Genomic DNA, 27,857 nt, shown 5'->3' with positions numbered 1-27,857 from the left:
TTTTCTATTATAAAACACTTTCATCGCTCAACCCTTTATCATGCTTAACATATATATATATATATTAAGTGTATCATGTGTATTTCTGGTATGTTTTTCTTTATGTATATAACGCAGACATTGTTGTCAATCAACCCTCTACCATGTTCCTCACATTTATAAACCTGACTTAGGACAGGTGCAAAATTGCAGCGAGTTTAAACGTTTTAATGGTACCAAGCCTTCACCCTTATCTGAAACAATAGTGTATCATCACAACAAAGAAAGAAGGGAAATACTTTGTACAAGACAAGAACTTTAGTCACTCAACCCTTCAACCATGTTTTTACATAAATGAAATTCATTTCTGAAATGTGTTATAAAATGTTGAAGATATACAACCTTTCCAATGATCATCACAAGAATTAACCTTATTTCCAGCATGTGTTCTAATGTGTTTAAGACAGACACTGTTGTGACACAACCCTTTCCCACGTTCATCACAATAATAAACTTTATTTTTTGGAATTTGTTCTAATGTGTTTAAGACAAACACTGTTGTGACACAACCTATCCCTTGTTTATCACAACAATAAACCTTATTTCCATCATGTGTTCTAATGTGTTTAAGACACAACCCTTTCCCACGTTCATCATAATAATAAACTTTATTTTTTGGTATGTGTTCTAATGTGTTTAAGACAAACACTGTTGTGACACAACCCCTTCCCAGGTTTGTAGTCTGTGCAAAACTGTTTTAGGGATTTGTCTGACCTAAAAATAAATTTCTTAAAAGTTCTGTCTGACTGAATGATTTTTTGTATGACATTTTGTCAGTCAGACAGAGTTTGGGATACACTGATGTTCATCACAACAACAAACCTTATTTCCTGTATGTATTCTACTTTGTTCATCACATATATGATTTTTCATGTTTTGTATGTGTTCTAATGGAATGTGAATTGTGTACAAGACAAACACTGTTGTCACTCAACTCTTCATTATCATGATTCTGTCATGTATGTTAATCAAATTATATGAACTATATTCCTGGTATGTGTTCTTAATTGTCCATGGCAGGCACTGTCGTCACTTAACCCTTTAACCATGTTAACTATGTTCATCCCATTCATAAATTATTTACAGCATGTGTTCTAATGTGTATCATGTGTTCAGACACTGTTCATGCTGTTGTTTACCATGTACATCACATATATGAACTTTATTTCTGGTGTGTTTCGATATATCCATGGAGGTACTGACATGACTGTCCTCACTTAATCTTTAACCATGTTCATCATTGTTCATTATAGTTATAAGCTTCAAGTCCAGTATGTGTTTTATCATTTACAGTTTTTTTCACTCAACCATTTTGAACACTTTAGCACATGTACCACATTTATAAGGTTTAACTGTGTATATACACTTGTCACTAGAATTTAAAAAAATGACTTATCTGACTGAATTATTTCCAAGAAAGGTGTATAAGGAATGTGGAGTTTATTTTTCTTGTATCAATGTAAGTGGAGGACTTTATCAGAAACCCACCATGTACATACATTACAGTTTTCAGTAAAACAGTACCATTAAAATGATCATGTTTCTAGCTAAGCACAGTAACACACTACTTCACCACACATACACGTACATATATACCATTCCTTATATAATTACATGCTGTCACTGGGGTCTTTGACTAAATATCTTACTGGGCATGCTGGGAATTCTGTACGTTTGTAGCTGCGACTGTCGAATCTTTTTGTTCAAACACCAGTATCATACTATGTGTTCTCATGTGTATCTGTAAGCTGTTCTTGTGACTAAATCTATTACCACAGATCTCACAGTTAAAAGGTTTATCACCAGTGTGTGTTCTGATATGTCTCTTCAAGTTTGGAATTTGATTGAACCTTTTATCGCATACACCACATTCATAAGGTTTATAACCAGAATGTGTTCTAAAGTGTCTCTTTAAGTGTGAACTGTTACTAAACCCTAGTCCACATATTTCACATTTGTGACGTTTATCACCTGTATGTGTTTTCATGTGTTTATGCAAGCTCTGGTCGCTATTATACCCTGTACCACATATATCACATGTATATGGTTTAACATCAGTGTGTATTTTTATGTGAGTCTGTAAGTTCTGATTCGTACTAAACCCTTTACTACATACATCACATTTATAAGGTTTATCAGAGGTATGTACTCTCATGTGTCTTTGCAAGTTCGAAATACGACTGAAATCTTTTCCACATACACTACATTCATATGGTTTATCACCAGTGTGTATACTTAAGTGTGCCTGTAAATTCACATTTTGACCAAACGTTTTAGAACACACATCACATTTAAATGGTCTATCACCCTTGTGTTGGTTTATTTGTGTCTGCAAGTGCCCTTTCTGACTAAATTCTTTATCAGTCATATCGAATTCATGATGCTTATTTCCAGTATGTGTTCTCATAAATTCCTCTAACCTTTCAGTATGTGTTCTCATTTGTTCCTCTAACTTCTCAGTATCTGTTCTCATATTTTCCTCTAACTCCACTGCATATGCTCTGATCTGTTCCTCTAACTCTGCATTATATGTTCTCATATGTTCCTCAATCTCTGCATTATGTGTTGTCATGTGTTCTTCTAACTCTGTAGTATATGTTCTTATATGTTCCTCTGATTCTAAAGTATGGGTTGTCATATGCTCCTCTGATTCTGCATTATATGTTCTCATATACATGTATTCCTCAACCTCTGCATTTTGTGTTCTCATATGTTCCTCTAATCTTGCAGTGTATGTTGTCATACGTTCCTCTGATTCTGTCATATGTTCCTCTAACCTTGCAGCATGGGTTCTCGTATGTTCCTCTAACATTGAAGTATGCGTTATGATATGTTCCTCCAACTTTGCTTTACTCGTCATTTCTTTACAACACACTTCACATGTATAACTGCTTCCTCCATCAGGAAAAATGATGTGTTCTTGAATTAACTGACCTGTAGTCTGGTCAGTGGAGACATTTTTGGAACTTAAAGCATCCTTGCTGTAAGACATTATATTTCTTTCTCTCCTTTTTTGTCCGCTGTTGTTTTCTCTAAATTTCCTTGAGTCTGATAAAGAGAAGATAATTATGAAATTAGTTAAAGGCATGTATTCTTTATCATGTTTATCAAATATCTAACATGTCTAAATTTATCTTTGGAACATCAGCGATTTTCAGAGAAAAACAAGCATTCTGTGAGTATTGCATGGCAATACATAGTCCCCTACCAGCATGACCGGTTACAATCTCATTGTAATAGAACAAAATTCTAACTTGATCTATAACTTGTTTTTGTGTAAACTACATAAAATATCAAGTCAAAATCTTCAAGCATGACGAAAAAAACTGTTGAAAACTGATTATTTAATTGAATTTTCTATGTCCAAAGACCGTAACTCTGCATAAAATTATCAGACTGGAACAAAATTCCAACTTGATCTGTAACTTGTCATGATAAAACTATATACTAATTATCAAATCAATATCTTCAAGAATGACAAACAAACCTACCACTAAATTCTTCAAACAATTTACCAAAGAAAAGGAAAAAAATCCAAAATGTCATTTTGTCTTTTAAAAAATGAGTTATTTCCCTTTGAACAGATATCTACTAATTAATAAATATTTCATCAAAAATTTAATTCTTTGGAAAGAGCTTTAACTGCCCTTACCAAACGGTACTAACATGTTGCACATAAGATGCTCACGTTAGAAACTAACATGATTGCACATGAGGTTTTTAACATGCAAATTAGGTGAGCATTTTGTGAGCAAAAAAAATGCACATATGAAACTAACCTAATTTGAATGTTAATAACCTCACTTGCAAATGCTCATATGAGCTTTTGTTTCACATGTGCATTTTATCAGATTGCTCATATGAGCAGCTGCTCGATAACATGTTGCACACGTGAATATTAGTTGACCCATTTGATTTTGGTATCTAATTATTTCCAGATGATGATGATTAAATTGTGTCTAAAGATAAAAAAAAAAAGAGGATAATTTTTCAAATTTAAATGAAAATCTTAAATAATTGAAAATACAATAAATGACACATCATGTTAAGTGTTATTCTTTATCATTTTTATTACTGTCAGTTGTGGTTTTCATATTATTTTGTCTTTTTTGTTATTCAAACAATAATGACTAAAAACATTACATTACATTACATTATAAAACTAGTGCAGGGACTTAATTTCAAGTTTAGTACATAATGAATGTCTTTGATTAAGTACTGTATTTCAGAAAGTTTAAAACAGGAATTATCTATATACATGTAGTACTTATTTGAAGCAACATGCATACTCCCATAAAGGACTTAAAATTGTAATGTATTTCAGAATCTGAAACAAAAATGAACATGATGAAATAGAAATGATAACTTACAAATAATTAACAACAGCCACACTGGTTTTATCAGATTCCAACAATGCCATCAAGTTCAAATAGCACAAAATATGGCTTAAAATTTTTCATCTCCATCTCCCTCCAAATTGATGCTTTGAATTTGAATTTACAGGACGTACATGACTGGGCATGTCATTTTGAAAAAGCTCATATGAGCAATGATCTACGTTAGTTTTAAATGGTTAGAAGAATATACAAACTTTTCAAAGTACAAAACTAACATAAAACTAAGATAGATGATAAAAGCTCACCTGAGGTTTGAATTGCACATATATGAGCATTATGTTTAGATTTTTTTGGGCACATATGAACTACCAAACTGCACATGTGAGCAATCTGATTTGCATACAATTCTTATTTGCATCTCATGTGCTTCACATGTGAAACGTATGTGCTTTTGTTAGCAATTTCTGTACGGGTGAACTAAGAGAAAAGCTAAAATCGTGAAAATTGAACTTGACCTGTAACTTGTCATGATAAATCAATAAACCAAATATCAAATCAATATCTTCAAGCATGAAGAAAAAAAAGTCTGGAAAACTGATTTGCCCGACTGACAGATGGACAGACAGACAGACCGACAGTTTTTATATAGATTAGACCGTTTGTTTTTCCATTTGAATTGTTTTACACTAGTGATTTTTTGGGGCCCTTTATAGCTTGCTGTTCGGTGTGAGCCAATGTTCCGTGTTGGAAGGCCGTACCTTGACCTATAATGGTTTACTTTTATAAATTGTAACTTGCACGGAGAGTTGTCTCATTGGCACTCATACCACATCTTCCTATATCTATTCCAATACTAATTAAGGTTACATGTATACTCCAGCACTGACTGTTGTGATTTCATTATCTTTCATGCTGACTGTTTCTTTTCCATTTGTAGGTAGTACTTTTCAACATGTTCAATACAAATCATACATATATTCAATGAATACGACGGTTTCTTTTCCATTTGTATAGTTAGTACTTTTCAACATGTTCAATGAATACCTTATATAATAAACTGTTGACACAGAGATATATCTCACATTTTTGTAATTTTGATAGTGAAATGCAAATGTTGAAGTTAAAATAGTAATACTAGAACATGTAAAATAAGCAAAATATTCAAAGTCAATGAACTAAGAGTGAAGGTACACTCAGGGCCTAATAATTTCCCTGGAAATAAGATATGCCAATGCTAATACAACTGCATCATTTGCATACCAAATATCATTGACTTATCATAAGCAATTCCCCTTAAACTGACATAAACACAAACTTTTAACAAGAGGGGGCCCACTGACTGGTTAAGAGAGGGCAAGCTCTAGTCATGCTTCAGTGATTCCCTATATAATCAACCAATTTTTCACACAAAAGGGGGGGGGGGTTTGGCCCCCTGAAAAACCCTCTAAATCTGTTACATCTTACAAAGTCTATATGTATCCGAATTATTTTGCAAAGAATTCCGTTCAAATGGTACTAGAGGCCTCTTAAACTTGCAGTAAGTTGAGAGTATTTTTTTCTCCTTGTTGGAGGCCTCACTGTGACTTTGAGATGAAGAACAGCAATAAAAGCGCTGTTCATTTGCTTTTTGTGTGTTTTTTGCTGTGCCCAGGGGTTAAAAAAATTTGTTACAGCTCACTAGCCCAGGACTTATTGGTAGCAGGATTTTACTAGCCCTGTTGAAAGAGCTGCTAGCCCATCAAAACTGACCTGCTAGCCCGAGTATACCTTTCAAATTTAGAGTGGGTGTCCCTTGTTTTGAATGCGGCATTATACACGGTATTTGATAAAATAAATCAAATAAATTTTTGTTTTATTAATTATAACAAGGATCTCAAGACATCTTTTTGGATATCCCTTGTACTATGGGTTGTTAAATATTTTCGGGCACAGAAAACATGTTCATTGATATTGTCATGTTAAACCAGTGGTTCAATTCGTATATTTGTTGTTCCCACATACAAAGCAGACTTTTTATCAGCGAGATCGAGAAAATAACGGCAATATTCACAAAACATCATCTCTTGTTTATCATCAGTAACAGTCGACCTTGCCCATGGGGAATCTTTCTGTCCATGACACTATAAATGTTGGCAGTGTCTGCGCGTACCCGCATCCGGGTACGAATAGTCAAATGGCCATTCCATAGGCTACGCGTACCCACATCCGGTTTTTTAATAAAATGCCATCGGATCGGGAATGAAACGTGAAATATATACGGAATTTGTCGCAATTAGTGAATAAATTGATTAAAACTACTCAGAATTTTTATGAATATTTATATATAGGTAAGTGAACAGTTTTTCTCAGTTAATAAATATTCTTAAAATGTAAGAGAGTGATATACATGTGGGGAAGACATTTCAAAGTTATCAAGAATTGGAACAATTTGTTCAGAACTATCAGTCGATTAATTTTATACAAGTGTATAAAAGAAACTCGGAGTCAACTGCAGCTGCAGAGAAAAGAAGAACTGGAAACACAAAAATTATTTCTGATAAAACAAAGGCCGATGCCAATAATCTTCTAGATGCTTCGTTAATAAATAACAAAATATTTGACAAAAATGTAAACCTTCAGCGCATCAAAAAATATTTTACCTTTGAAGCGTGGAAGCAACTTAAAATTCGGATCAACGAAAGAAGAGAATCATGCGAATGGATATCTATCAAATGTCAAAAAAACCTACACGATCAGGACTCTTTGGCCTGTGATTGTTGTTTGGACTGGTAACATTTGAAATGTGCAGGGTTGAAATATGAACTTTATTCTCACAAAACTACATGTCATAGTTACAGAGAAAATATATATCTACAATTACATATATGTATATATAAGCATGCACATGTGTGAACAAACGTAACTAAACTTGGAGGACTGACTTTCACCTGTATTATTTTTATAAACTTACATAATTTTTCTAAAATGATAGTATTGTCTGAATTAAATAAACCATTAAATTTGTATGTATTTGGATTTTTACAGCAATATTCAGGTAAAAATTTCTTTCTCTCTACATCCAAAGATTTACAAGTCGTGATGTAATGATATTCGTCACCAATACCACTTGAATCGCAGAGATGACAAAGTCTGTCGTTTCGTGACAAGCCTCGCCATCTTCCCGTCTCAATTGGTAACCGGTGACTTCCACATCTAAATTTGCAGTATACAAATAATAAATTATTAGGCAATATGTTGAGATAATTCTCAAATTTCAAATTAGTCTTAAAAATTCTATAACATAGGCATTTAGGTAAGCTATCTATATGTGACAAACATAATTGTGTGAACTGATCTTTAAGTTTTTGTTCCACACTTTTTGATACCCATTTGTCAGCAAACTGCATATTCCAAATATTAGACATTCCACAATTATCTAAAACATTTTTTATATAAATCAAACATTTACTTTCAAAACCATAGTTATTTAAATTTATAAGTAATAATTTATAAAGAACATGAGAAATTTTACACTCTTTACCGTTTATAATTCTGTCCCAAAAATTTATCATACGAACTTTTGCATAAAGAAGTATTGGGAATCTGCCTAGTTCAGCATAAACTATACAGTCTTGGGTTGATTGCTTTAAATGTAAAATGAGTTTGCAAAATTTTAGGTGCACCCGCTCTAATAAGTCAAAGTTTTCAAAACCCCAAATCTCTGACCCACATAACAAAATAGGTACAACAGCCTTATCAAAGAGATCTAGTTGACATTCAATAGATAAATTATTAATTCTACTCTTCTTCAAGAGAGAATACATAGCCTTTATTCCTTGGTCTCTGAAATATTTTCTAGTTTGTAAAAATGAACCACTTTTTGAAAAAAATATTCCTAAATATTTATAATTTTTAACAATCTCAATTTCAGTATCATTAATAGAGAAATTCAAATTTTGTGGAATTCTACCATTAGCAAAAACAAGAACTTTTGTTTTATCAACATTTACCTTAAGTTGCCATTTGTTACAATATAGGGCAAATTTGTTTAACATATTTTGTAATTCAGTGTTACTATCCGCTAATAAAACAGTGTCATCAGCATATAACAATAAGAAAATCTTCAGATACACATCTAGTTCATTTTCTAGGTCTGCACTTATTGACTGTAATCCTTTTGTATCTAACTCTTCTAAAAATGCTTGTAAATCATTCAGATATACAGAAAACAAAGCAGGAGATAAATTTTCACCTTGTCGTACACCAATTTTACAAGGGAAGAAGTCAGATTTCTCATTATTGAAGACAATACGGGATTTTATATCTTTATACATATTTTGTATAATTCGGAAAAACTTTCCGTTAATATTATTGTTAAAAAGTTTAAATAAAAGGAGATTTCTTTGAATAGAATCAAAATCTCACTGAAAATCAATAAACGCACAATAAAACTTTTTCTTCTTTAATTTCAAGAGTTCAAAAAAGGCATAAAGAGCAAAAATATGATCATTTGTGCTGTATCCTGGTCTAAAACCTGCTTGGTTTTCTTGTAAAATTAAAAACTCATCTAAATAATCACAAAGTCTATTGCTTAAAATGGAAGTAAATATTTTACCTAAACTGGATAGTAACGTTATTGGCCGATAGTTTTTCGGTTCCCTTTTACTACCTTTGTTTTTAAACACTGGAATAACATTTCCTAAAAGCCATATTTCAGGTAAGAAACCTGTATCGAAAATTAAATTGAACATATATACATATATATCTAACATCAATTCAGAAGATGATAAAATATATTCATTTATTATTAAGTCGTCACCAGGTGACTTATTATTTTTAACACTTTGTATACCTTTGATAACCTCGTCTCTTGTTATTGTTTTATTCAAGAAATAATTTGATCAATCAGTATCAAAATTGTTATCTAGTTCAATATTCGCTTTATTAAGATTATCTTTATTCAATTCTTTAAAAAAATAATAAAACTGTTTGATATCAATGTCATTATTCACTGTACGTTTAAACTTATTGAAAATTTTCCAAAAATCACGTGGATTTTTCTTACGTAATGCTTTCATTTTCTTCTTCAAATCATGATTAAAGAGACGAATGCGATCATCCATAGTTTTTTAATATATTTTTTCACTATTTCGTAGTCTAACTTTGAAAATATTAGACCCATAATGTTTATACAATCTTAATGACTTTCTATAATCTTTTCTACTATTTTTACAATCGTGATTAAGCCATTCTTTATTGTTATAATCTTCTTTTGAATTACTACAATCTTTCGTAAATACACCAAAAGTTTTTTCTGCTGAATCAAGCAAAATCTTAGTAACATTGGTAACAATTTCATTTACACTACTTTGATCCACTTGACTAATATCATCATGTATTTCTAAGATATGTGACAATAATTCATCAACCTCATCTCTGTTTATGTTACTTGTAAAATCAGTACTCTTTTCATGTTTCCATTTACCTATGTACTTGTCATTATTTCTAATACATGTATTTACTTTTAGCATGTCCGATTTTACATTGCAATCTAGTTGTAAAAAGATTGGCGTATGAATATCCGAATATAAATTGCTAAATTGCATAATTTCAAAATCAACAATTTTGTGAAACATATTTGCAGAGCCCAATACGTAGTCAACTACGCTTAAGTTACGACTTGTTGGCTTACCAACTTTGTCAGATAAAAATCGACCGTTCAATATAAATATGTTATTATTTTTACAAAAACTAATAAGTTTTCTGCCATATGTATTTACTGTTTGATCTTGAGAGTTTCTTTTCCTCGGTATACCAAGGTCGTCTAAAATGCCTATTTCAGAGAACTCATTAAAATCAATCAATTCATTCACAAATGTATCATCAAAATCATCCTTATCATAATAATCAGCTAAGGTACCAGTTCGGCTATTAAAATCGCCAAATAAGCAGACATATTGTGAATCTTTATACATATTATGCAATTCTATCTCTATCTCAGATATAGCTTCATCTGCTGTATATAATGTATTAATAGGTGGAATATAGATCACACCACATATTAGATCTTGTGGTAGCTGTACTAATTTCTTACAAATTTTAAACCAAAAGACAAAAGGACAATTTGTATCTATCGGAGTGATATAATTTTTAAAAACACTTTTATGGCCAAAAGCTAAACCACCTGATCTATAATTTGAGAATGTTTTTCTATTTTTACAATAAAAAGTGAAGTTTTCCAAAGATATATCATCTAAGTTATCTAATTTGGTCTCTGAGAAACAAACAATATCATGGTCTTGTAATAAATTTCTAAATTCTGGATATACAAGTTTGGATTTTAAACCACATACATTTAGTATCAATAATTGTAATTTATTGTTTTCTTTATAAGTAAAGTCAGTGTGAATAGTATTAACACTTTTACTACGGTGAAAATCTGTTCCACTCGAGTACTTCGGTTGACAATAGCTGTCCTTTAATCCTCCTTGACCTCTTTAACTTTGGGTTTACAATTTACGGGGGTCTCGACCAGTGTTTCTTGTTTGGTTATTTGGACCATAGGTGGTAGTTTTCGGGCGTGCCCCTCGTCCAATATATAATTGTCTTTCATTTGTCTCCATTCTTGCCTCGTCGATTCTGTCGGGTGGGATGAATTCAGCCCCGTCAATAAATAACCGATCTTTTTTTAGGTGAACTTTCCGTTTTTGACTTTTGGCTTCTTTGAAGTAGGGCCACAGTAACTTTCTCCTGTCATTTATTTCTTTTGGATATAGTTCATTCACTCCGAAACGGGTCCCTTTCAACGCTGAAGCTGCGTATCGTACTAGCTCCCTGTCTTTGAACTTTTGAAACGACAAACTATCGGTCTAGTAGTGTACAAATTTGATTTTGACTGTCTTTTACAAAAGATTCCTTTCCAAATCTGTGTGCCCTATGAAACTCAACCACTGAATCCATTTTCATCTCATTTCTCATGAATTGTTTGATTATGTCCTCCGTATCCTCTGTATCATTGGTCAGGGGTAGTCCAGTAAACACCAAATTTTCCCTCATAGATCTTGTTTGCAGATCTAAGTGTTTATCATGTAGGTTACTGAGATCAGATTTTAAATTATCAACATCAAGTGACATATCATTATATTCAGCTTGTAACTATGAGACTGAAGAGGTGAGTGTAGTATGATTTGTTTTACTTATTTCAAACTGTTCGTTGACAAATTCCATGCTTTTTTCCACATCGTCCATTCGTTTAGAAACTTTATCAACATTTTTGAAGAGGTTATTCATACTTGATTCAAATCTACATAGTTTTTCATTAACTTTATCAAGGGTTGTGAGTTTTTCAAAAATCTGATCTACTTTAAGTACGAGGGCCTCTAGTTTTCCCTGAGTATCGGTACCTTGATTCATAGTAGATTGCATAACAGGTTGCATCATATTAGGGAAAGGGCTTGAAGTAGTGCCAGTATAAAATTCTGGAGATCTTTGATTGAATAGCTGCATACTAGACTGCATACTAGACTGTGGTATTTGCATCTGTTGCACATTCGGTGACATACAATAGGTATTCATATTCATCTTTTTTGTAGGAAGTTTGTCAACAGAAGTGGGTTTTCCCTCAGACTTTGATTTATTTACTAATATGTGCCAAAACAACCATATTGGATACGTAAAATTTGTTCCAAATCTTAATTAGCTACATGAATCTTTTATATTAATTGGTTTAATTTGACATTATTACTTGCTTCTCTATTTTTTATATAGACACCCAAGCTTTAATTTTAGTTCTTTAAGATATTTTAAAATTTCAGTTTCTGTTTTACATTTTACTAAAAGATTATTTTTAAATCTCATATGGGTATTTTTCAAAATCAGTAAAATTTTATTCTTTAAATTTGCATTTTATTTTACATTTTATAATAGTATTAATTTTTATCATGTTCTTCTTTTACAGGGACTGTACAGTTTCATTTTCCATCAGTGTGCATTTAATTTGAAATGTTTATTATGTATCATTATCTTATAAATACAATTTGAAAATATTATTTTTCATACTCTTCACTCGTTCTACACGAAATCCCCATATTATCGATAATTTCCGTATATATTTCACGTTTCATTCCCGATCCGATGGCATTTTATTATAAAACCGGATGTGGGTACGCGTAGCCTATGAATGGCAATTTGACTATTCGTACCCGCATACGGGTACGCGCAGACACTTCCATAAATGTTTTTTTCCGCTTTTCCTGGTCGTATTTGGCATTTTTTGGGATAAATTTTCAGCCTCATTACCCCCTTCATCTACCGTTTTTCGTTTTAAAACTGACAAAGTTCCTGTGGTGGCCGTACTAAAATGTTTAGAAATAATTTGTATGCATGGTTTCAAGCTCAAATTAACAGCTGTCCGACAAGACAGGTCAATATCGATCATTACATCATACACCCAAGGGTGCAGGTCGTTTCGTAACCTGGTCGTTTCGTAACTAGTCGATTCGTAACTCTAGTTCATTTTGTAATTGAAACGTTTCGTAACCTTATAACAATATTTAATAATATGAGTTGTAGGTTATGGAAATAATGTAAATTAAATATTTCGATTAAAAATAATAAATAGACTTATTGATGTATATATCCGAAGGTAAACTAAAAAGGTATCAGCGTGTTAGGTCCCGCTTCATATAAGTACGCATATTCTCATTCTGGGATAAATATACTCAAAACCAGATGTCATGTAGTACATTTGTTTCCTGTTTATACCAGGTTTTTTTCAGATGAAAAATCAGGCTTTATGCCAGTATAAACATGCAAACAAAGGACAAAGATCATAAGCCATTTTTTTAATCCTCTTCTTAATCACTTTACACCTAATTACTTTTTATCACCTGTCAATAGCTGTCATAAAACCATTAAGCATAATCACCAATTAGCCAAGAATTCAAACACCCAAGTACCATTAATTGAAAATCTCGGCATAAGCAATGTACAATACCCCCTGTACTGAGAAATTGATATTGAAAGTACGTGAATTGCGATCAATACATGATACCGGTCCACCCAGAGTTAGTTGTTCTATTTTTAAAAAAATGTACAAAATCGGTTCAAATTCTTGGAATCCCGGATGACGTACGTAATTGAATCTGATTGGCTAAGATAGAATAGTGATGAGGGGATTTTCCACTTACTATTTTGGAAATGCCAAGAATTGTTTGTTACTAGTCCGTCGGGCATATTCGGTTACAAGTTTTAATTGCCCGAAGTGTAAAAGTCTTGTCCCGGGCGTCGGGCTAGTGGATTTTTTAACCCCTGTCAGTGCATGTACTGATTTAGTGTCATGGATGGATACTCCATAGCCTTTGTCTTTCTACTGTCTATGCAAACATTTCTAAGTCAATAAACCATGAATGAAGGTAGAGGGTCTAATACTTTCTCTGGATACAAGATATATGCTAATGCTAAAAAATTGCATACCAAATATCATTGACTTATTATGAGTGGTTTTCCTTAAACATGTTAAACTGACCAAATGAAAAAAAACTTTAACAAAGTAAACTGAAGATAAATTTCAAAATCAATAGACCATGACTGAGGGTGCAGGGCCAAACAATCATCATGGGAATGAGATGAGCCAATACTTATACAATTGCAGACCAAATATCACAGACTTAGCATCAGTTGTCCCCCTTAAACTGACCTAATTACAAACTTTAACACGTAAACCAGTCAAGGGTATATATATATATATTACTTTTTATAAATAAGTTCAATGAAGTTATTCAGAGAAAATAACATCCATGTGATATTACAGATACTTCATGAGTTGTCTACTCGTTATTCCTTAAATGTTCTAAATCTATAGTAACATACGTTTGTTATTTGTTAAAATAAATCTTTACTATTTTACTTTTTATTGTGAACTTGAGAATTCTTGAAACTTTGTGCAAATAATCTCCGATGATATAAGTTATATGCAGGGCCGTAACTAGCCTCTTTTAAAAGTGAGGCGAAATATATTCGGCGAGCGGAGCGAAGCGAAAAATGTTTCAGCGAGGGGTCTGGGAAGCTCTGGAAAAAATGATGCAAAATCGTGCATTCTCAGCGTTTCCCAGACCCTTCCTTTAACTAAAACGCAAGTTTTGTTTTAATTATTTTTTCGACAATATACCGGTACTGGACTCAAAGCAAAATATATAGATTCAGTGTAAGACTTTTTAGTTTTTAGGGACAACATCAAAAGACCGATATGTAGGATAAAGCAAAATTATTTTTTGTTATTGAGTTTTGGCTTGCAGAAAAACGTATAATACCTGTCAATTATGTTTTTTCAAATTAAGTTAAGAAGGGGCTGATTATCATTGATATAACTATGTGAATTCAGTTTTTATAACATATTTCAATTACATGTTGATGTAGTTCCTAACTGGGATAAAAAGGTACACTCAGGGTAGACTCAGTTCTTAGACCTCATTGCTACATTTTTGTGCAGTTTTAATATGTTAACCGGCTGATTAATGTCGGATCTGTCTGTTCTGGTCTTGTATTGTGTTTATACTTTGGTGTAATATTTTGTATACTTTAAGTACCGCTTTATGTCGAATAAAAGCCCTGTTCATTGATAATTTGTATTTTTTCTATGTATTGTGTGCGATTTTGTCCCATGGACATTTACTCCATATCCCTTTATTTTCTAGTTAAGGGTCTGAACACGGCTCAATGCAAGTTTAGTCCTTCAATGTAATAGGTCATATGGCAATACATTATTTTCTTTTTAAAAGATTTGATTCCGGGAGATTGGGTTGTCTCACTTTAATTTAACCCATTTCAGCTTTTTAGTTTTATTTACAGAAAAGAGAGCCAGTTTTGTATTCTTTAATATAAAGTTTAATTTTCCTTGAAAAAACGACAAATTTTTCTATGTCCGGTAGCATCGTATCTTCTCAAAACATTTTCTCGAACAATATCTGGACATCGGTGGGCATGTAACATTGCCAAACCATGTTCACTTGTCATCGTAGATCTTTCCCAAGTCTTAGGGATTGATGTAAGCAGTTCCAAATTTTATTATATAGATTAGGGCAAATAGCCCATAGAGTATTATTACTCTTACATAAATAAATAATCATTATATTAATGACATTTAATTGATAGGAATTCGTGGATGTTGAATGTCATGTTTTCAACAGTCTACGCAAAGCAGAGAATTTACGTTCACAACAAGGAATATTAGACAACTGAAGCCATAGTCATCAAGATCGATTGATTGATTGGTGTTTGCGTAACGCCGCCTCAGAACAAAAAGGCGAGAGCTAGCCTAATTTCAAATATTTTTACAATTTAAAGTAGTTTTTAAAATTAGACAAAAGGTCCTTTAATATAACTAGAGGCTCTCAAGAGCCTGTGTCGCTCACCTGTATTTACTGATGCTTTGGAAATCATGTAAAATAAGGTTAAAATCATAATTAATAGTATTAGATATTAGATATTATAATGATATCTAAGATAATAACAAAAAACTGCAAAATTTTTGTAAAAAATTACTAACGCAGGGGCAGCAACCCAACAAAGAGTTGTCGGATTTGTCTGAAAATTTCAGGGCAGATAAATCTTAATCTGATGAACATTTTTGCCACCTGTCAGATTTGCTCTAAATGCTTTAGTTTCAGAGATATAAACCAAAAACTGCATTTTACCCCTATGTTCTATTTTTAACCAAGTCGGCCATGATGGTTGGAAGGCGGGGGTCATCGGACAAATTTTTTAAACTAAATACCCTAATAATGATTATGGCCAAGTATGGTTAAATTTGTCTCGGTAGTTTCAGAGAAGAAGATTTTTGTAAAAGATTACAAAAATTTACAAAAAATTGTTAAAAATTGACTATTAAGGGCAATAACTCCTAAAGGGGTCGACTGACAATTTTGGTCATGACAACTTATTTGTAGATCTTACTTTGCTGAACATTATTGCTGTTTACAGTTTATCTCTATCTATAATAATATTCAAGATAATAACCAAAAACTGCAAAATTTCCTTAAAATTACCAATTCAGGGGCAGCAACCCAACAACAGGTTGTCAGATTTGTCTGAAAATTTCAGGGCAGATAGATCTTGACCTGATAATCAGTTTCACCCTATGTCAGATTGACTCTAAATACTTTGGTTTCAGAGATATAAGCCAAAATCTACATTTTACCTCAATGTTATATTTTTAGCCATGGCGGCCATCTTGGTTGGTTGGCAGGGTCATTGGACACATTTTTTAAACTAGATACCCTAATGATGATTGTGGCCAAGTTTGGTTAAATTTGGCCCAGTGGTTTCAGAGGAGAAGATTTTTGTAAAAAGCTAACGACGATGGACGACGACGGACGACGGACGCCAAGTGATGAGAAAAGCTCACTTGGCCCTTTGGGCCAGGTGAGCTAATGAAACTCAAGTTTAAAACAAAATTACTAATTTACAAATGAAATGAACAAAAGACAACCCTGGGAACAGATATAAGACACATAACGACAAACAATAGACAATCAACACTGAAAACTAAAAATAAATGAGAAACATGGATCCCGAAAAAACAGGGGCGACGTCAGAGGGTGAACAGAACTTGCTGAATTCTTGAAAAACAATCGCTGTGAAAACAATTTGATATAATTACATTACATGTATGTTTCAGAAGAATCCGTTATTTTGATTGGATAACAACGCTTGCGCGTCATACTGAAATTAACCTTCATATTCCAATGAAGTGTAACATTCATGATGACACGTGCCATCACAATAAAGTGCACAGGTTAATTAAAGAAATAAATGATAGAAATTGATTTTCCATAACCCTAGCATAGAAATGTAATTTTAAGAATTGGATGCTTCTTTTAGTAATTTTATAGGGTTAAATTGTAAAAGTGTTGATCGTGCGCACATTCCAGAATACAAAATGTGCTTCGGTCAACACTTTTACACCCCAATAAAATTACAAAAAGAACCATTTTTGAAAGATTTCAAGAGGACCAAAAGTTACCAATAATTTATCAACATTAATATTTTAAAGAGGTTGATCTTTTAGTTTAAAAGGTCTTAAATGTGGATAATGTATAAACTGTTGTAATTTCTTTAATTGTTGACGTGCATTAAAATGGTTGTCTTATTTCAAGTTATCTTATTATTTCATTCAAAAATAAGCAGTGCATGCAAAATGATATCTAACATTTCAGTGGAATTGTCAAATTCCATTGAAATATCACTGGTTTTCTTTGGTTGATTGTTACAATTTCCAATGGAATTACCACTGGTATCCCAGTTGAAAACAATAAATGTCCAGTGGGAAAACAATGGTATGCCAACGAAGTTTTCACTGGTATTCCAATGGAATTTCCACTGTATTCCACTCGAGTATTCACCGGAATCCCACTGGATATTCCACTGATATCCCAATGGAAAACAATGAATGTCCAATGAAAATCCCGACCAAATTTCCCAGTGGTAATACAGTGGTATTCCAATGGAGCTCTGATGGAAATCCACTGGTATTTACAGTGAAATCCCACTTTACATTTTCAGTAGGGGAGGCATCAATGTAGTTACGGCCCTGATATGTCAATCATGGCAACTGCATACCACATATAATTGAGGGGCGTCAGTGGACAAGTGGTCTAAGTAGTTGAACTACTGTATCACTAGCCTGTCAACACTGAGGTTGTGAGTTCGAATCCCACACGGGGCAGGTGCACTCGACTCCTATCTTAATTATTGAGGAAGATTTTCATTTTTCCTAACGAAGGTCGTGGTTTTCTCCTAGCACTCCAGCTTCCTCCATCAATAAAAAGTGAACGCCACAAAATAGCACAATAGTGTTGAGAGTGGTGTTAAACACCAATCAATCAAACACATATTATTGATTTACCTTTAGTGATTTCCCCTAAACTGACCTACATGTAATCATAAACTATAACAAATTGTTGACACCTACACTAGAAACAGTGTTTCTTTATGGCACGCCATTTTACTATTTATTTTAACTTCAAAATATCTAATCTGATTTTTAAATCATTGATTCAAGTAACATTTTGTCCACAAATGTTGGAAGTAAGAGCTGTCTTTCTTTAATAATCGCCTATTTAAGTAGTACAAATAAATCACTAGACTAAGTGGTTTAATTTGATTGTAGCTTTAAATATACAACTAGAACACACTCGCGGAATCGCGGGCATTTAGAGCTTGGTTGAAAGTATGAAAGCTGTTGTAGGGTGAATTTCTGTAAAAGATTTTATGATGGTAAACTTGGAATTGATAGTAAATAGCAAATACAATGTACACTATATTTATAGTATATGTATGTTCATGGTATACAGATAAAGCAAAAAAAATATGTCCTGTCCCCGAAGCACCTATGAAAGAGGGTAGTAATGCCCTTTAACTTCAGGCGTCAAACAGTCATTTTGGCTACCGTTAGCGTCAAATTGGTTAAAATTTTACCGTGATTCGTCAAAAAATCCTTATCGTTATTCGTCAGAGGTCTTAAATAATTATAGTTACCGTACGCGTCATTTTTGGGAAAAAATTAACGTGATTTGTCAAAATCAGTCGATGTTTTTATCGTCTAAAAGAAAGTGTACATGTTATCGTCATACACCAAAAATTACCGTTAACGTCATTTGGCAAGAACTTTTACCGTTATTCGTCATGAAAGTACCCCATTACGACCCTCATGAAAACTATGTGTAATTTAAACCGTCCTAAACGGAAGTGAAGTCTATTACTTAAAAGTCCAACCGATGACAAAACAATATCCGGACGCCTTTATTATCGTTTTTCTCCCAAAATGACCCAAACGGAATAATCATAAGCGAGGATGACAAATGTGACTATACATGGTACCTATAGGACACAAAGGCATGATGATTAATTAATTGTGGAAGGAAGAGAAGCGACACACAAAATGAGGTCTTCTCGTTTAATAGTATAGATAGATACTAATGATCCAGGGGCTAATTATGTTGCTAAAATTATCAGAATCTGTGTTGATAGGATGACCGATCATGTCAGGTGATGACCTTATACTGAAACTGGGATAATGACATGAAAATTACTTGTTTAAGTATCATACCTCTATCTTCCAAAAAATCACTTCTTTAAGTATTATTATTTTAATAACCCCCAAACAATGAAATTTTTATCACGAACAGTAAAATTTTATTACATAATCTGTAAGACGATCGAAGCCTTGAATTTTACAGGAAAATCAGTGGCGGATCCAGAACTTTTCATAAGGGGGGCCTGCTCCAGTCATGCTTCAGTGATTCCCTATATAATCATGATAATCAACCAAATTTTTCCCACGAAAGGGGGGGGGGGGACCCTGGCCCCCCAGGGCCCCCCTGGAACCGCTTATGAAAATTACTCCCACTGCTGGGAAAAATCTGATAAGAAAGTATCAGTTCATTATGTAAGCCTTCATTATTATAATTTTTTTTCAACAAATATAGAATTTACAGCTAAATTATTGCAGCAAAGGCATAAACCTTGCTATTTAAAAGAAGAAAAAGGTTCATTTTTTCCAATTTTACTACTAATAAGATATAACCTAAACCTATATGTTTAAAATTTTGGTAAAACTACAAAATCCCAATCTGTTGTTACAAAATTTCAAATTTGCTACTTAAATAAGTGATTTTTTATAAATCACTTATTTCAGTAATTCCCCTGACTGTTAATACACTTTATACATGTTATAAGATATCTCATATAGTTCAAAGATATCTAATATAGTTTATGAGATATTTTATATGGTTTATATATATATATAATTATGAGATATCCTACAGTCAGGGGTACTACTTGTACAAGTAATCTTTATTTACTTGAAGAAGTAAACAAAATAAACTTATATAAGTTAATTATAATGTTTGAATAATCTCTCCCTTTAATTTTCTCAAAAATTTACTTGTATAAGTGAAATTTTTTTACAATCCCACAAAAATTCTCAAGTTTTGAGATGTAAAAACATGCCTTTAACAATTCTTCTCAGGTTAGCTCATATTTTTTTATTAGAGTTCAATGTTTCATCTCATTAATTCAACAAAGAAACTGATTGCACAAAGATCTTAAGTATTTGAGCAAGGCCTTTAAAAATTGCCCCTTGGGGACTTGTAAATGAGCAGTGTTCCGAAGATAACAGACAAATGAGATTTTTAGTGTCCATGAAATTACACTTAAATGATTAGTAAAGACATCTGCAAAGGACAGACAATCAAAAATTCTATTAGAGCAAAGAAGTCCTAAGAATTCAAGAAAAGAAGATAGGATGACTTTTTTACTTGTATAAGTAAAAAAATCTGAATGTCTAAGGGACATAACTAAGCATAATTTTTTTTTACCTATACAAGTAAATAAAATACACTTGTACAAGTATCCTACAAATTTACTTATATAAGTATATTAATATTTACTTCTTCAAGTAAATCAAAATTACTTGTACAAGTAGTACCCCTGACTGTCTTATATGGTTTATAATTTAGATATCTTATATAGTTTATAAGATATCTCATATAATTTTCTTTATAAGATATCTTATAAACTTTAAGAGACATTTATCGTTACATAGTGTGCTAGTGGCCTAATACGATACATGTATATATGATATATATCGTATTAGGTCACTAGCACACTATGTAACTAATATTGTAAAAGATAGATATCTTATATAGTTTATAAGATATGTTATATAGTTTATAAGATATCTCATAAAGTTTATAAGATGTCTCATATAATTTTAAGATGTCTTATATAATTTTCTTTATAAGACATCTTATAAATTATATGAACACATGAATCAGGAATGAACACCCCATTAGTCCGACACCCCAATAGTCCGACAACCAATTGGTCTGACACAAGCTGTAATTGAAAATCTACTTCAAACAAACAAATGGGAAAATAAGGGTATATTGGATAGGCATAGAAATTTGACCTGGCAACAGACTGTCATGGAATAGACCTTCCTTTATAATATATGTTCTAAATATGGAATATTATTTTCACTGGAAAAAATATTACGTTACTTAGGCTTGTTCCGGATGAAATAAAAGGTATATATAATATTTATTCCAAGAGGAGCAGATATTATAGGATTGTTTATCATGTTTATAACAAAGTTTCCAGAAGAACTTCTGTTAGGAGGAACAAATATAGTTAAACAAGTGTTGGTACCACCTACGGACCTATCATATTGTTGCAAGGTTTCTTAAAGTGCAGAGAAAGTGCCACTCTCTCTACACGAGGGATAGGTTGTAATTTTCTTTTTTTCAGATCGAACGTGGCTGCAATTATATACATCCAGCATAACCAAAGGACACCCCACTTGGCAAGGGTTTACTTTATCGAAAAAAAACCCCAAAAGTTAACATATTTTTATACACAAGTCATCCTTGGGGTGAGGAAAATTTGAAATTTAAAGAACAGTCTCTTGTCTTAAAGAAAATGTACAGAGCTGTAATATAATCTCTGAAACTGTCAAACTAAAAAGATTTCATTAACATACAAACAAAAACTTATATTATCCAAGCATGTTGGTTTCCATCTCCACGGAACTTGAATTTAAAATTCGAAACTTTATAAAATATAATGAAAATCAAAATATCCATAATGAAATTGAACATTCGATTATATTTGGTTCTTTATTGAATGCTTTATTACGGTTGTTAAACTCAATTCAAAATTGCCGTATGAATGGACTTACAGAATACAGTGAATATAACTGCTTCATATTATTGCTCTTCATTCTGGTCGACCCCTATTACATGTACATGTATTACTGGATTTATTGTTAATTAGTTCTTATCCTGAACATGCATGAAATATATGCCACTGGATGTAATGACAGATGTATCTCCCATTGTATCTATGTTTTTGAAAAACAACATGTTTGCCAGTTACTTTGCTTTTGTCGGGAAATTTGAATTTTTTGACCTGATCATGCTGATTGAAACAATAGCTGAGTAAGGTAGTCTTTGATCATGTTGATCAGGATATCAATATACATTCTTCTGATCGAAGAAACATTTAGGAAGTAAATGAATGCCTTTATAAGGTATACAGTCACATGGAAATATTTTTAATGAAGGGTAGGCTATTCGAAATGATGACTTAGGTGCCTTTAGGGTTTTTCAGTATACCAATGTGGATAGTAAACTACACATTGCTAGAAAACTACGAAATATTGATGCCTGCTTTAAATAAATGGAGAATGCGTCCATGGGACACAGATGATGGCCCCTCTTGCATATGACATTATAAAGGGACAAATCTAGAGAACAATAAAAGTGATGCCAACCGTATTCCAACTTGATCTGTGTTTTACGGTCATGATGGTAATATGCTTTGGGTATAAGATTCATAACATTTGGTTAGGGCAAGCTAAAGTTAGAGAACGGAAACCAATTTAGGGACGGACGTACAGACGAACGAACGGGGTGGACGTACGGATGCTTAATACCCCCTTCGCTTAATGGCTGGGGCATAAAAATGTTGATCTGCATACCAAGTTCCTGTGCGGCGAACGCGTCAAAAACTGAAGAGTATTATTTGGAAGAGAGATAATCATTGAACCAGCTTACCCACTATTTGAAAAACAGAATGATCTGTCCTAATTTCACTCTTTCTTGAATATTGGTGCCCATATATACAAACTAAACTGGTTTTCTTCTTCAACTAATGGCATTTTACTGTTACATTTTAGCTCCCCTTTTCAAAAAAAATATTAAATTAGAAGTTTTAGTTGAGTTACAACACCGTTATTACTTTTTGTCGCTAGATTAATACCAGAAAGACGTGACCGTCTTATTCACTCAAGTCATATTCACTCATATAATCGTGTACACTGCAAAGCTTCATTGGTTCAATTATTATCTTACTGCGTCATTTTTAAAAGAGGGACGAAAGATACCAGAGGGACAGTCAAACTCATAGATCGAAAAACAATATGACAACACCATGGCAAATATAAAAAGACAAATAGACAAATAAAAGTACAGATGACACAACATAGAAAGCTAAAGACTTAGCAACACGAACCCTGTACATTTTGTACATGAGATACTGTATCGAGAGGTATTTATTAAGTAATTCGTCGAGACTGAAGACAATATTTTGTGCTTTTAGTTAGTGGCGGTGAAATTCTGCTACTTTAGTGCTAATACATCAACCTAGATTACATCACCACCTCTTCCAAGGAAGGACATTGTCCTCTTCTTAATATTGAACAAGCCTTTTATTTGGCTTTCTAATATAAAAATAAATACATTTTTTTTAAACATTTCGATGTAAGACTAATGGAATGTCGAACTACATGTACATGTATTAGGTGACGAACCAATAGGATGTCGGACTATTGGGGTGTCGGACTAATGGGGTGTCGAACTATTTGGGTGTCCGACTAATGGGGTGTCAGACTATTGTGGTGTCGGACCAATGAGGTGTCGAACTACTGGGGTGTCGGAATATCGGGCTGCCATCGGGCTGCCCCTTTCATGACCTTGACTGGCTGGTAAGCCCTCATAATTATTTGGACTAAGGACAGGCCAGGCTATAGGAGGGGTAGTCCAAATAATTATGAAGTCTTGAACATGTTGAAAGGCTATTTTAACTTTTTGCTGTGACCCCTTCCGTAATGTCATAATTATTTGGACTACTCCTCCTATAGCCTGGCCTGTCCTTAGTCCAAATAATTATGACGTCTTGACAGGCTATTTTAATTTTTTTTTGTGGCGCCTTCATACATTGTCAGTCAGGGGTACCACTTGTACAGTCAGGGGACTTACTTAAATGAGTGATTTTCTAAATCACTGATTCAAGTAACATTATGTCCATAAAGGTTGGAAGTAAGAGTCTTTCTTTAATAATCACCTATTTAAGTAGTACAAATTAATCACTAGACTAAGTGATTTAATTTTATTGTAGCTTTAAATATAGAATACTAATGATCCAGGGACTAATTATGTTGCTAAAATTATCAGATCCAACATCTGTGTTGATAGGATGACTGGGTCATGTCAGGCGATGACCTTCTACTAAATCTAGGGTAATGACATAAAAATCACTTGTTTAAGTATCATACCTCAGGTTAGCTCATAATTTTTGATAAGAGTTCAATGTTTCATCTCATTAATTCAACAAAGAAACTGATTGAGCAAAGATCTTAAGTATTTGCATAAGGCCTTCAAAAATTGCTCCTTGGGGGCTTGTAAATGAGCAGTGTTCTAAAGATAACAGACAAACAAGTTGCTTTTTTAAAAAAAAAGTCAATACGTGAACCTTAGAACTTTTATGCTACATTTGTAATTATTATTTCAACTGAATTGTAAATTATATCTCAGTATTTTCATTACCATGTGTGTGGAGGATAATATTTTCTTTTTATTGTAAATCAGGACAATTATGGCATGTTGAGAGTGGTGTTAAATATAAAGTAGGGAGATAAGGAATGTTTTAATTTCAATAGTTCATTTCTGGATGGTGTTACCTTTCATTTTTACCAGTGTGAAAGGTCAAACTACTACCAATGGATGACACTTCTAGGGTGTTTATTGGTAAAGGTAATATTTCAACTAGAATCCCTCAGTAATTTTATATATTTTTCTTTTTAAAATTCATATTTCAGAGCAAGTACGATATTTTGTTTCATAAAATGTGAAAGTTTTATTCCTACCAAATAAGACAAAATCTACTTGCTTACCATTTTATTTTGTGCCGTAAAATCCCGTTCCACCTTAGAAATGGGTTTGGATCCAGCTAATACATTCCATTTGCTGCTTATACATGTATACTTAATATACCTGTCCAAATCCGGAGCCTGTTTTTTTGTTTGCTTATTATCGTGTCTGTTTTTCGGTTGTTTTTTTTGTAGAAAAATATTGCCATTGATTTAAATCTTGTACAACACTGGTCAATTTGATGTCATTTATTTAGCTTGCTTTGCTAAGACTCAACATTCAACGCCATGTTTATTGAAAAGTTCTCTCATTGGCAAGCATAGTTTACCAAATATTATATAGTCATATCAGTCGCAGGATAATCGATTATTATGAAATGCGGTTCCTTAAATTAACATACGTAATAAATCTCAAAACTTTACACTGTTTTTGATAACTTATGTTTGTTGCCTATAATTCAGAAATTTAACAGTGTTTTGGGATTTTTTGCTTAAAGTTAACTTTTTAAGTATGGGTCCCTTTTCAAAAGTCTCCCAACTACTACCTCATATGTGAACTTAAGTATAGGGGAAATTTTGTTCACGATGTTAAAGAAATCTTCTACTTGCTCTATTTTGCATGTGAAGACCATAAAACCGTCATCTCTATATTGACAGTGTTATAATACTTATTTGATGTTTTCTTTCCATTTGAACTTATCTAAGATATTTATTAATAGGACAGACAGATGCAGATATGTGCATGATGGTGAAAATATACCACCTATGGAGGGGGCACTCCTATAACTTGTTTGTATAACTTTCCATTAAACTCAAATTTATTGTTTCTTAGAATTAATTAAACAAATGCAGTTTAATCTTTTTTGTTGAGAATCTTTAAAGGATATTCTTTTGTGTCAATTAATTCTTCTGCATTGATAACTGTTTCTTTTAAATTATCAATGATCATATTTGTGTACATTTACGTTTCATCATCATGATCATAGGCAAGAAGAATGAATTCCCTTTTTACCTCGTGTGTTTTATTAATGACATTTTTTGTATCTTGAACTTAAAAGTTATGCCTCTACAAAAATGGTTTTATATTAGATCATTTAATCTCTCAATGAGAGTTACACTTATTGATGATCAGTTGTAAGGAACATTAATATATGTCTCCTACTAGTTGAGCATTACTCGATGCCTCATTAATTATTTCTAGATTAATTTAATGAATTTTTGAAAGACTGAGGTACATGTGTCCATGTTTTGAATCATTGTTATTCTTTAAGAATTATACGTATGGGAATCTATTTCTATTTTTTTTCTATATAGGTTATCAACTATATCTTTTATTACCATATAACATATAAGTGCGGTTAAGCGATCCGTGTAAAGTTCTTTATTGCCAAGTTTTATATGTCTTAAATGATCCGTATGGAGGTGCTCTTAATTGCAGGAAGCTAATACAGATAAGAAATATAAATGTTCCGAATGAACAATAATTAGGATTCCGAATATTCCTCCATAGACTATATTTCTAACTAATAAATATGCGTGAACCCTCAGGGGTTCACGCAATGAGATTTTCATTGTCCATGAAATTAAGCTAGCTTTAAAACCAGGTTCAATCCACCATTTTCTATATATAAGAAAATGCCTGTACCAAGTCAGGAATATGACAGTTGTTATCCTTTCGTTTGATGTGTTTCGAACTTTTGATTTTGCCATTTGATTGGGGACTTTCCTTTTTGAATTTTCCTCGGAGTTCAGTATTTTTGTGATTTTACTTTTTACATTTAAATGAATAGTAAAGACATCTGCAAAGGACAGACAATTCAAAATTCTGTTAGAGCAAAGAAGTTCTAAGAATTCAAGAAAAGAAAATAGGATGACTTTTTTACTTGTATAAGTAAAAAAATTTGAATGTCTAACAATGTCTAAGGGACATATTAACTACAAATGTAGTCTTGGCCAAAAAATAATTTACTTATAGAAGTAAATAAAATACACTTGTATAAGTATCGAACAAATTTACTTATATCATTTGTATATAAGTATATTATAATTACTTCTTCAAGTAAATAAAATGTACTTGTACAATTAGTACCCCTGACTGACTGTCATACGACGTTGTTAAAATAGCCTTTCAAGACGTCACAATAATTTTTGAACTAGCCCACAGGCACTTGTTTTCTATCCATGGCAAGATCTACTATCTCTATATATTACATGGATAGTAGATCTTACCATGGATAGAAAAAAGTGACTGTGGACTTCAGCCTTATATGAGGGGCCTGATGGGTTATTTTCGTTCTTCGTGATCGGCGCATTTTCGCTATCGTGATCCGTTTTCCTACAGATTTATTTTTTTTTTATATTTTCGTGATCCGTGATCATGGAAATTTATTTTCTGTGAATCGTGATTGACAAAAAAATCCTCTATCAAGCCAGGAAAATAATAACCTTTTTTGGTAATTCTGAATTAAGTAATTTTTTGGCATTATTACTAGCCTACGTGCACCAGAACATTTCCTTTGAAATTATAATCAGAAGTGTTGCACAAAGAATGTGCAAATATAAAATAGAGCTTCAGTTTTCTGAGTTTCCAGGGGAGGTAATTAGTTATCAGTATCTAATTTGTCCATTGTTACACAGTACTTTGTTTGTAGAATACAGATATTTTGCAATTCATTTCGTAAAAAATGACAACCTTTATAAAATACAGTTGTCTACTTACCAGTATCTCTATCATTAATATCAAATACAGAATATCTAATTTGAACGCTTTGTCATTCAGCAAATCAAAGGTCGAT

At 32.5% G+C, this 27,857-nt stretch overlaps 1 protein-coding gene across 1 annotated transcript; it reads right to left on the bottom strand.

The window, feature by feature from the left end:
- Positions 1-322: 322 nt before the first annotated feature.
- LOC127721330 (zinc finger protein OZF-like) lies at positions 323-27,857 on the bottom strand. The gene is made up of 2 exons (XM_052228082.1): positions 27,782-27,857; positions 323-3,087 (listed from the first exon to the last, which is right to left on the bottom strand). Exon 2 carries the CDS (start codon positions 3,029-3,031, stop codon positions 1,685-1,687), a length of 1,347 nt encoding a protein of 448 aa, XP_052084042.1. The 5' UTR covers positions 3,032-3,087; positions 27,782-27,857; the 3' UTR covers positions 323-1,684.

This window comes from Mytilus californianus, unplaced genomic scaffold (assembly GCF_021869535.1).
Source record: "Mytilus californianus isolate M0D057914Y unplaced genomic scaffold, xbMytCali1.0.p SCAF_12, whole genome shotgun sequence".
In the NCBI taxonomy this organism is placed as follows: domain Eukaryota; kingdom Metazoa; phylum Mollusca; class Bivalvia; order Mytilida; family Mytilidae; genus Mytilus; species Mytilus californianus.
The sequence above is the reverse complement of the archived record's forward strand: the minus strand, read 5'-3'. Positions and strand labels throughout refer to the sequence as shown.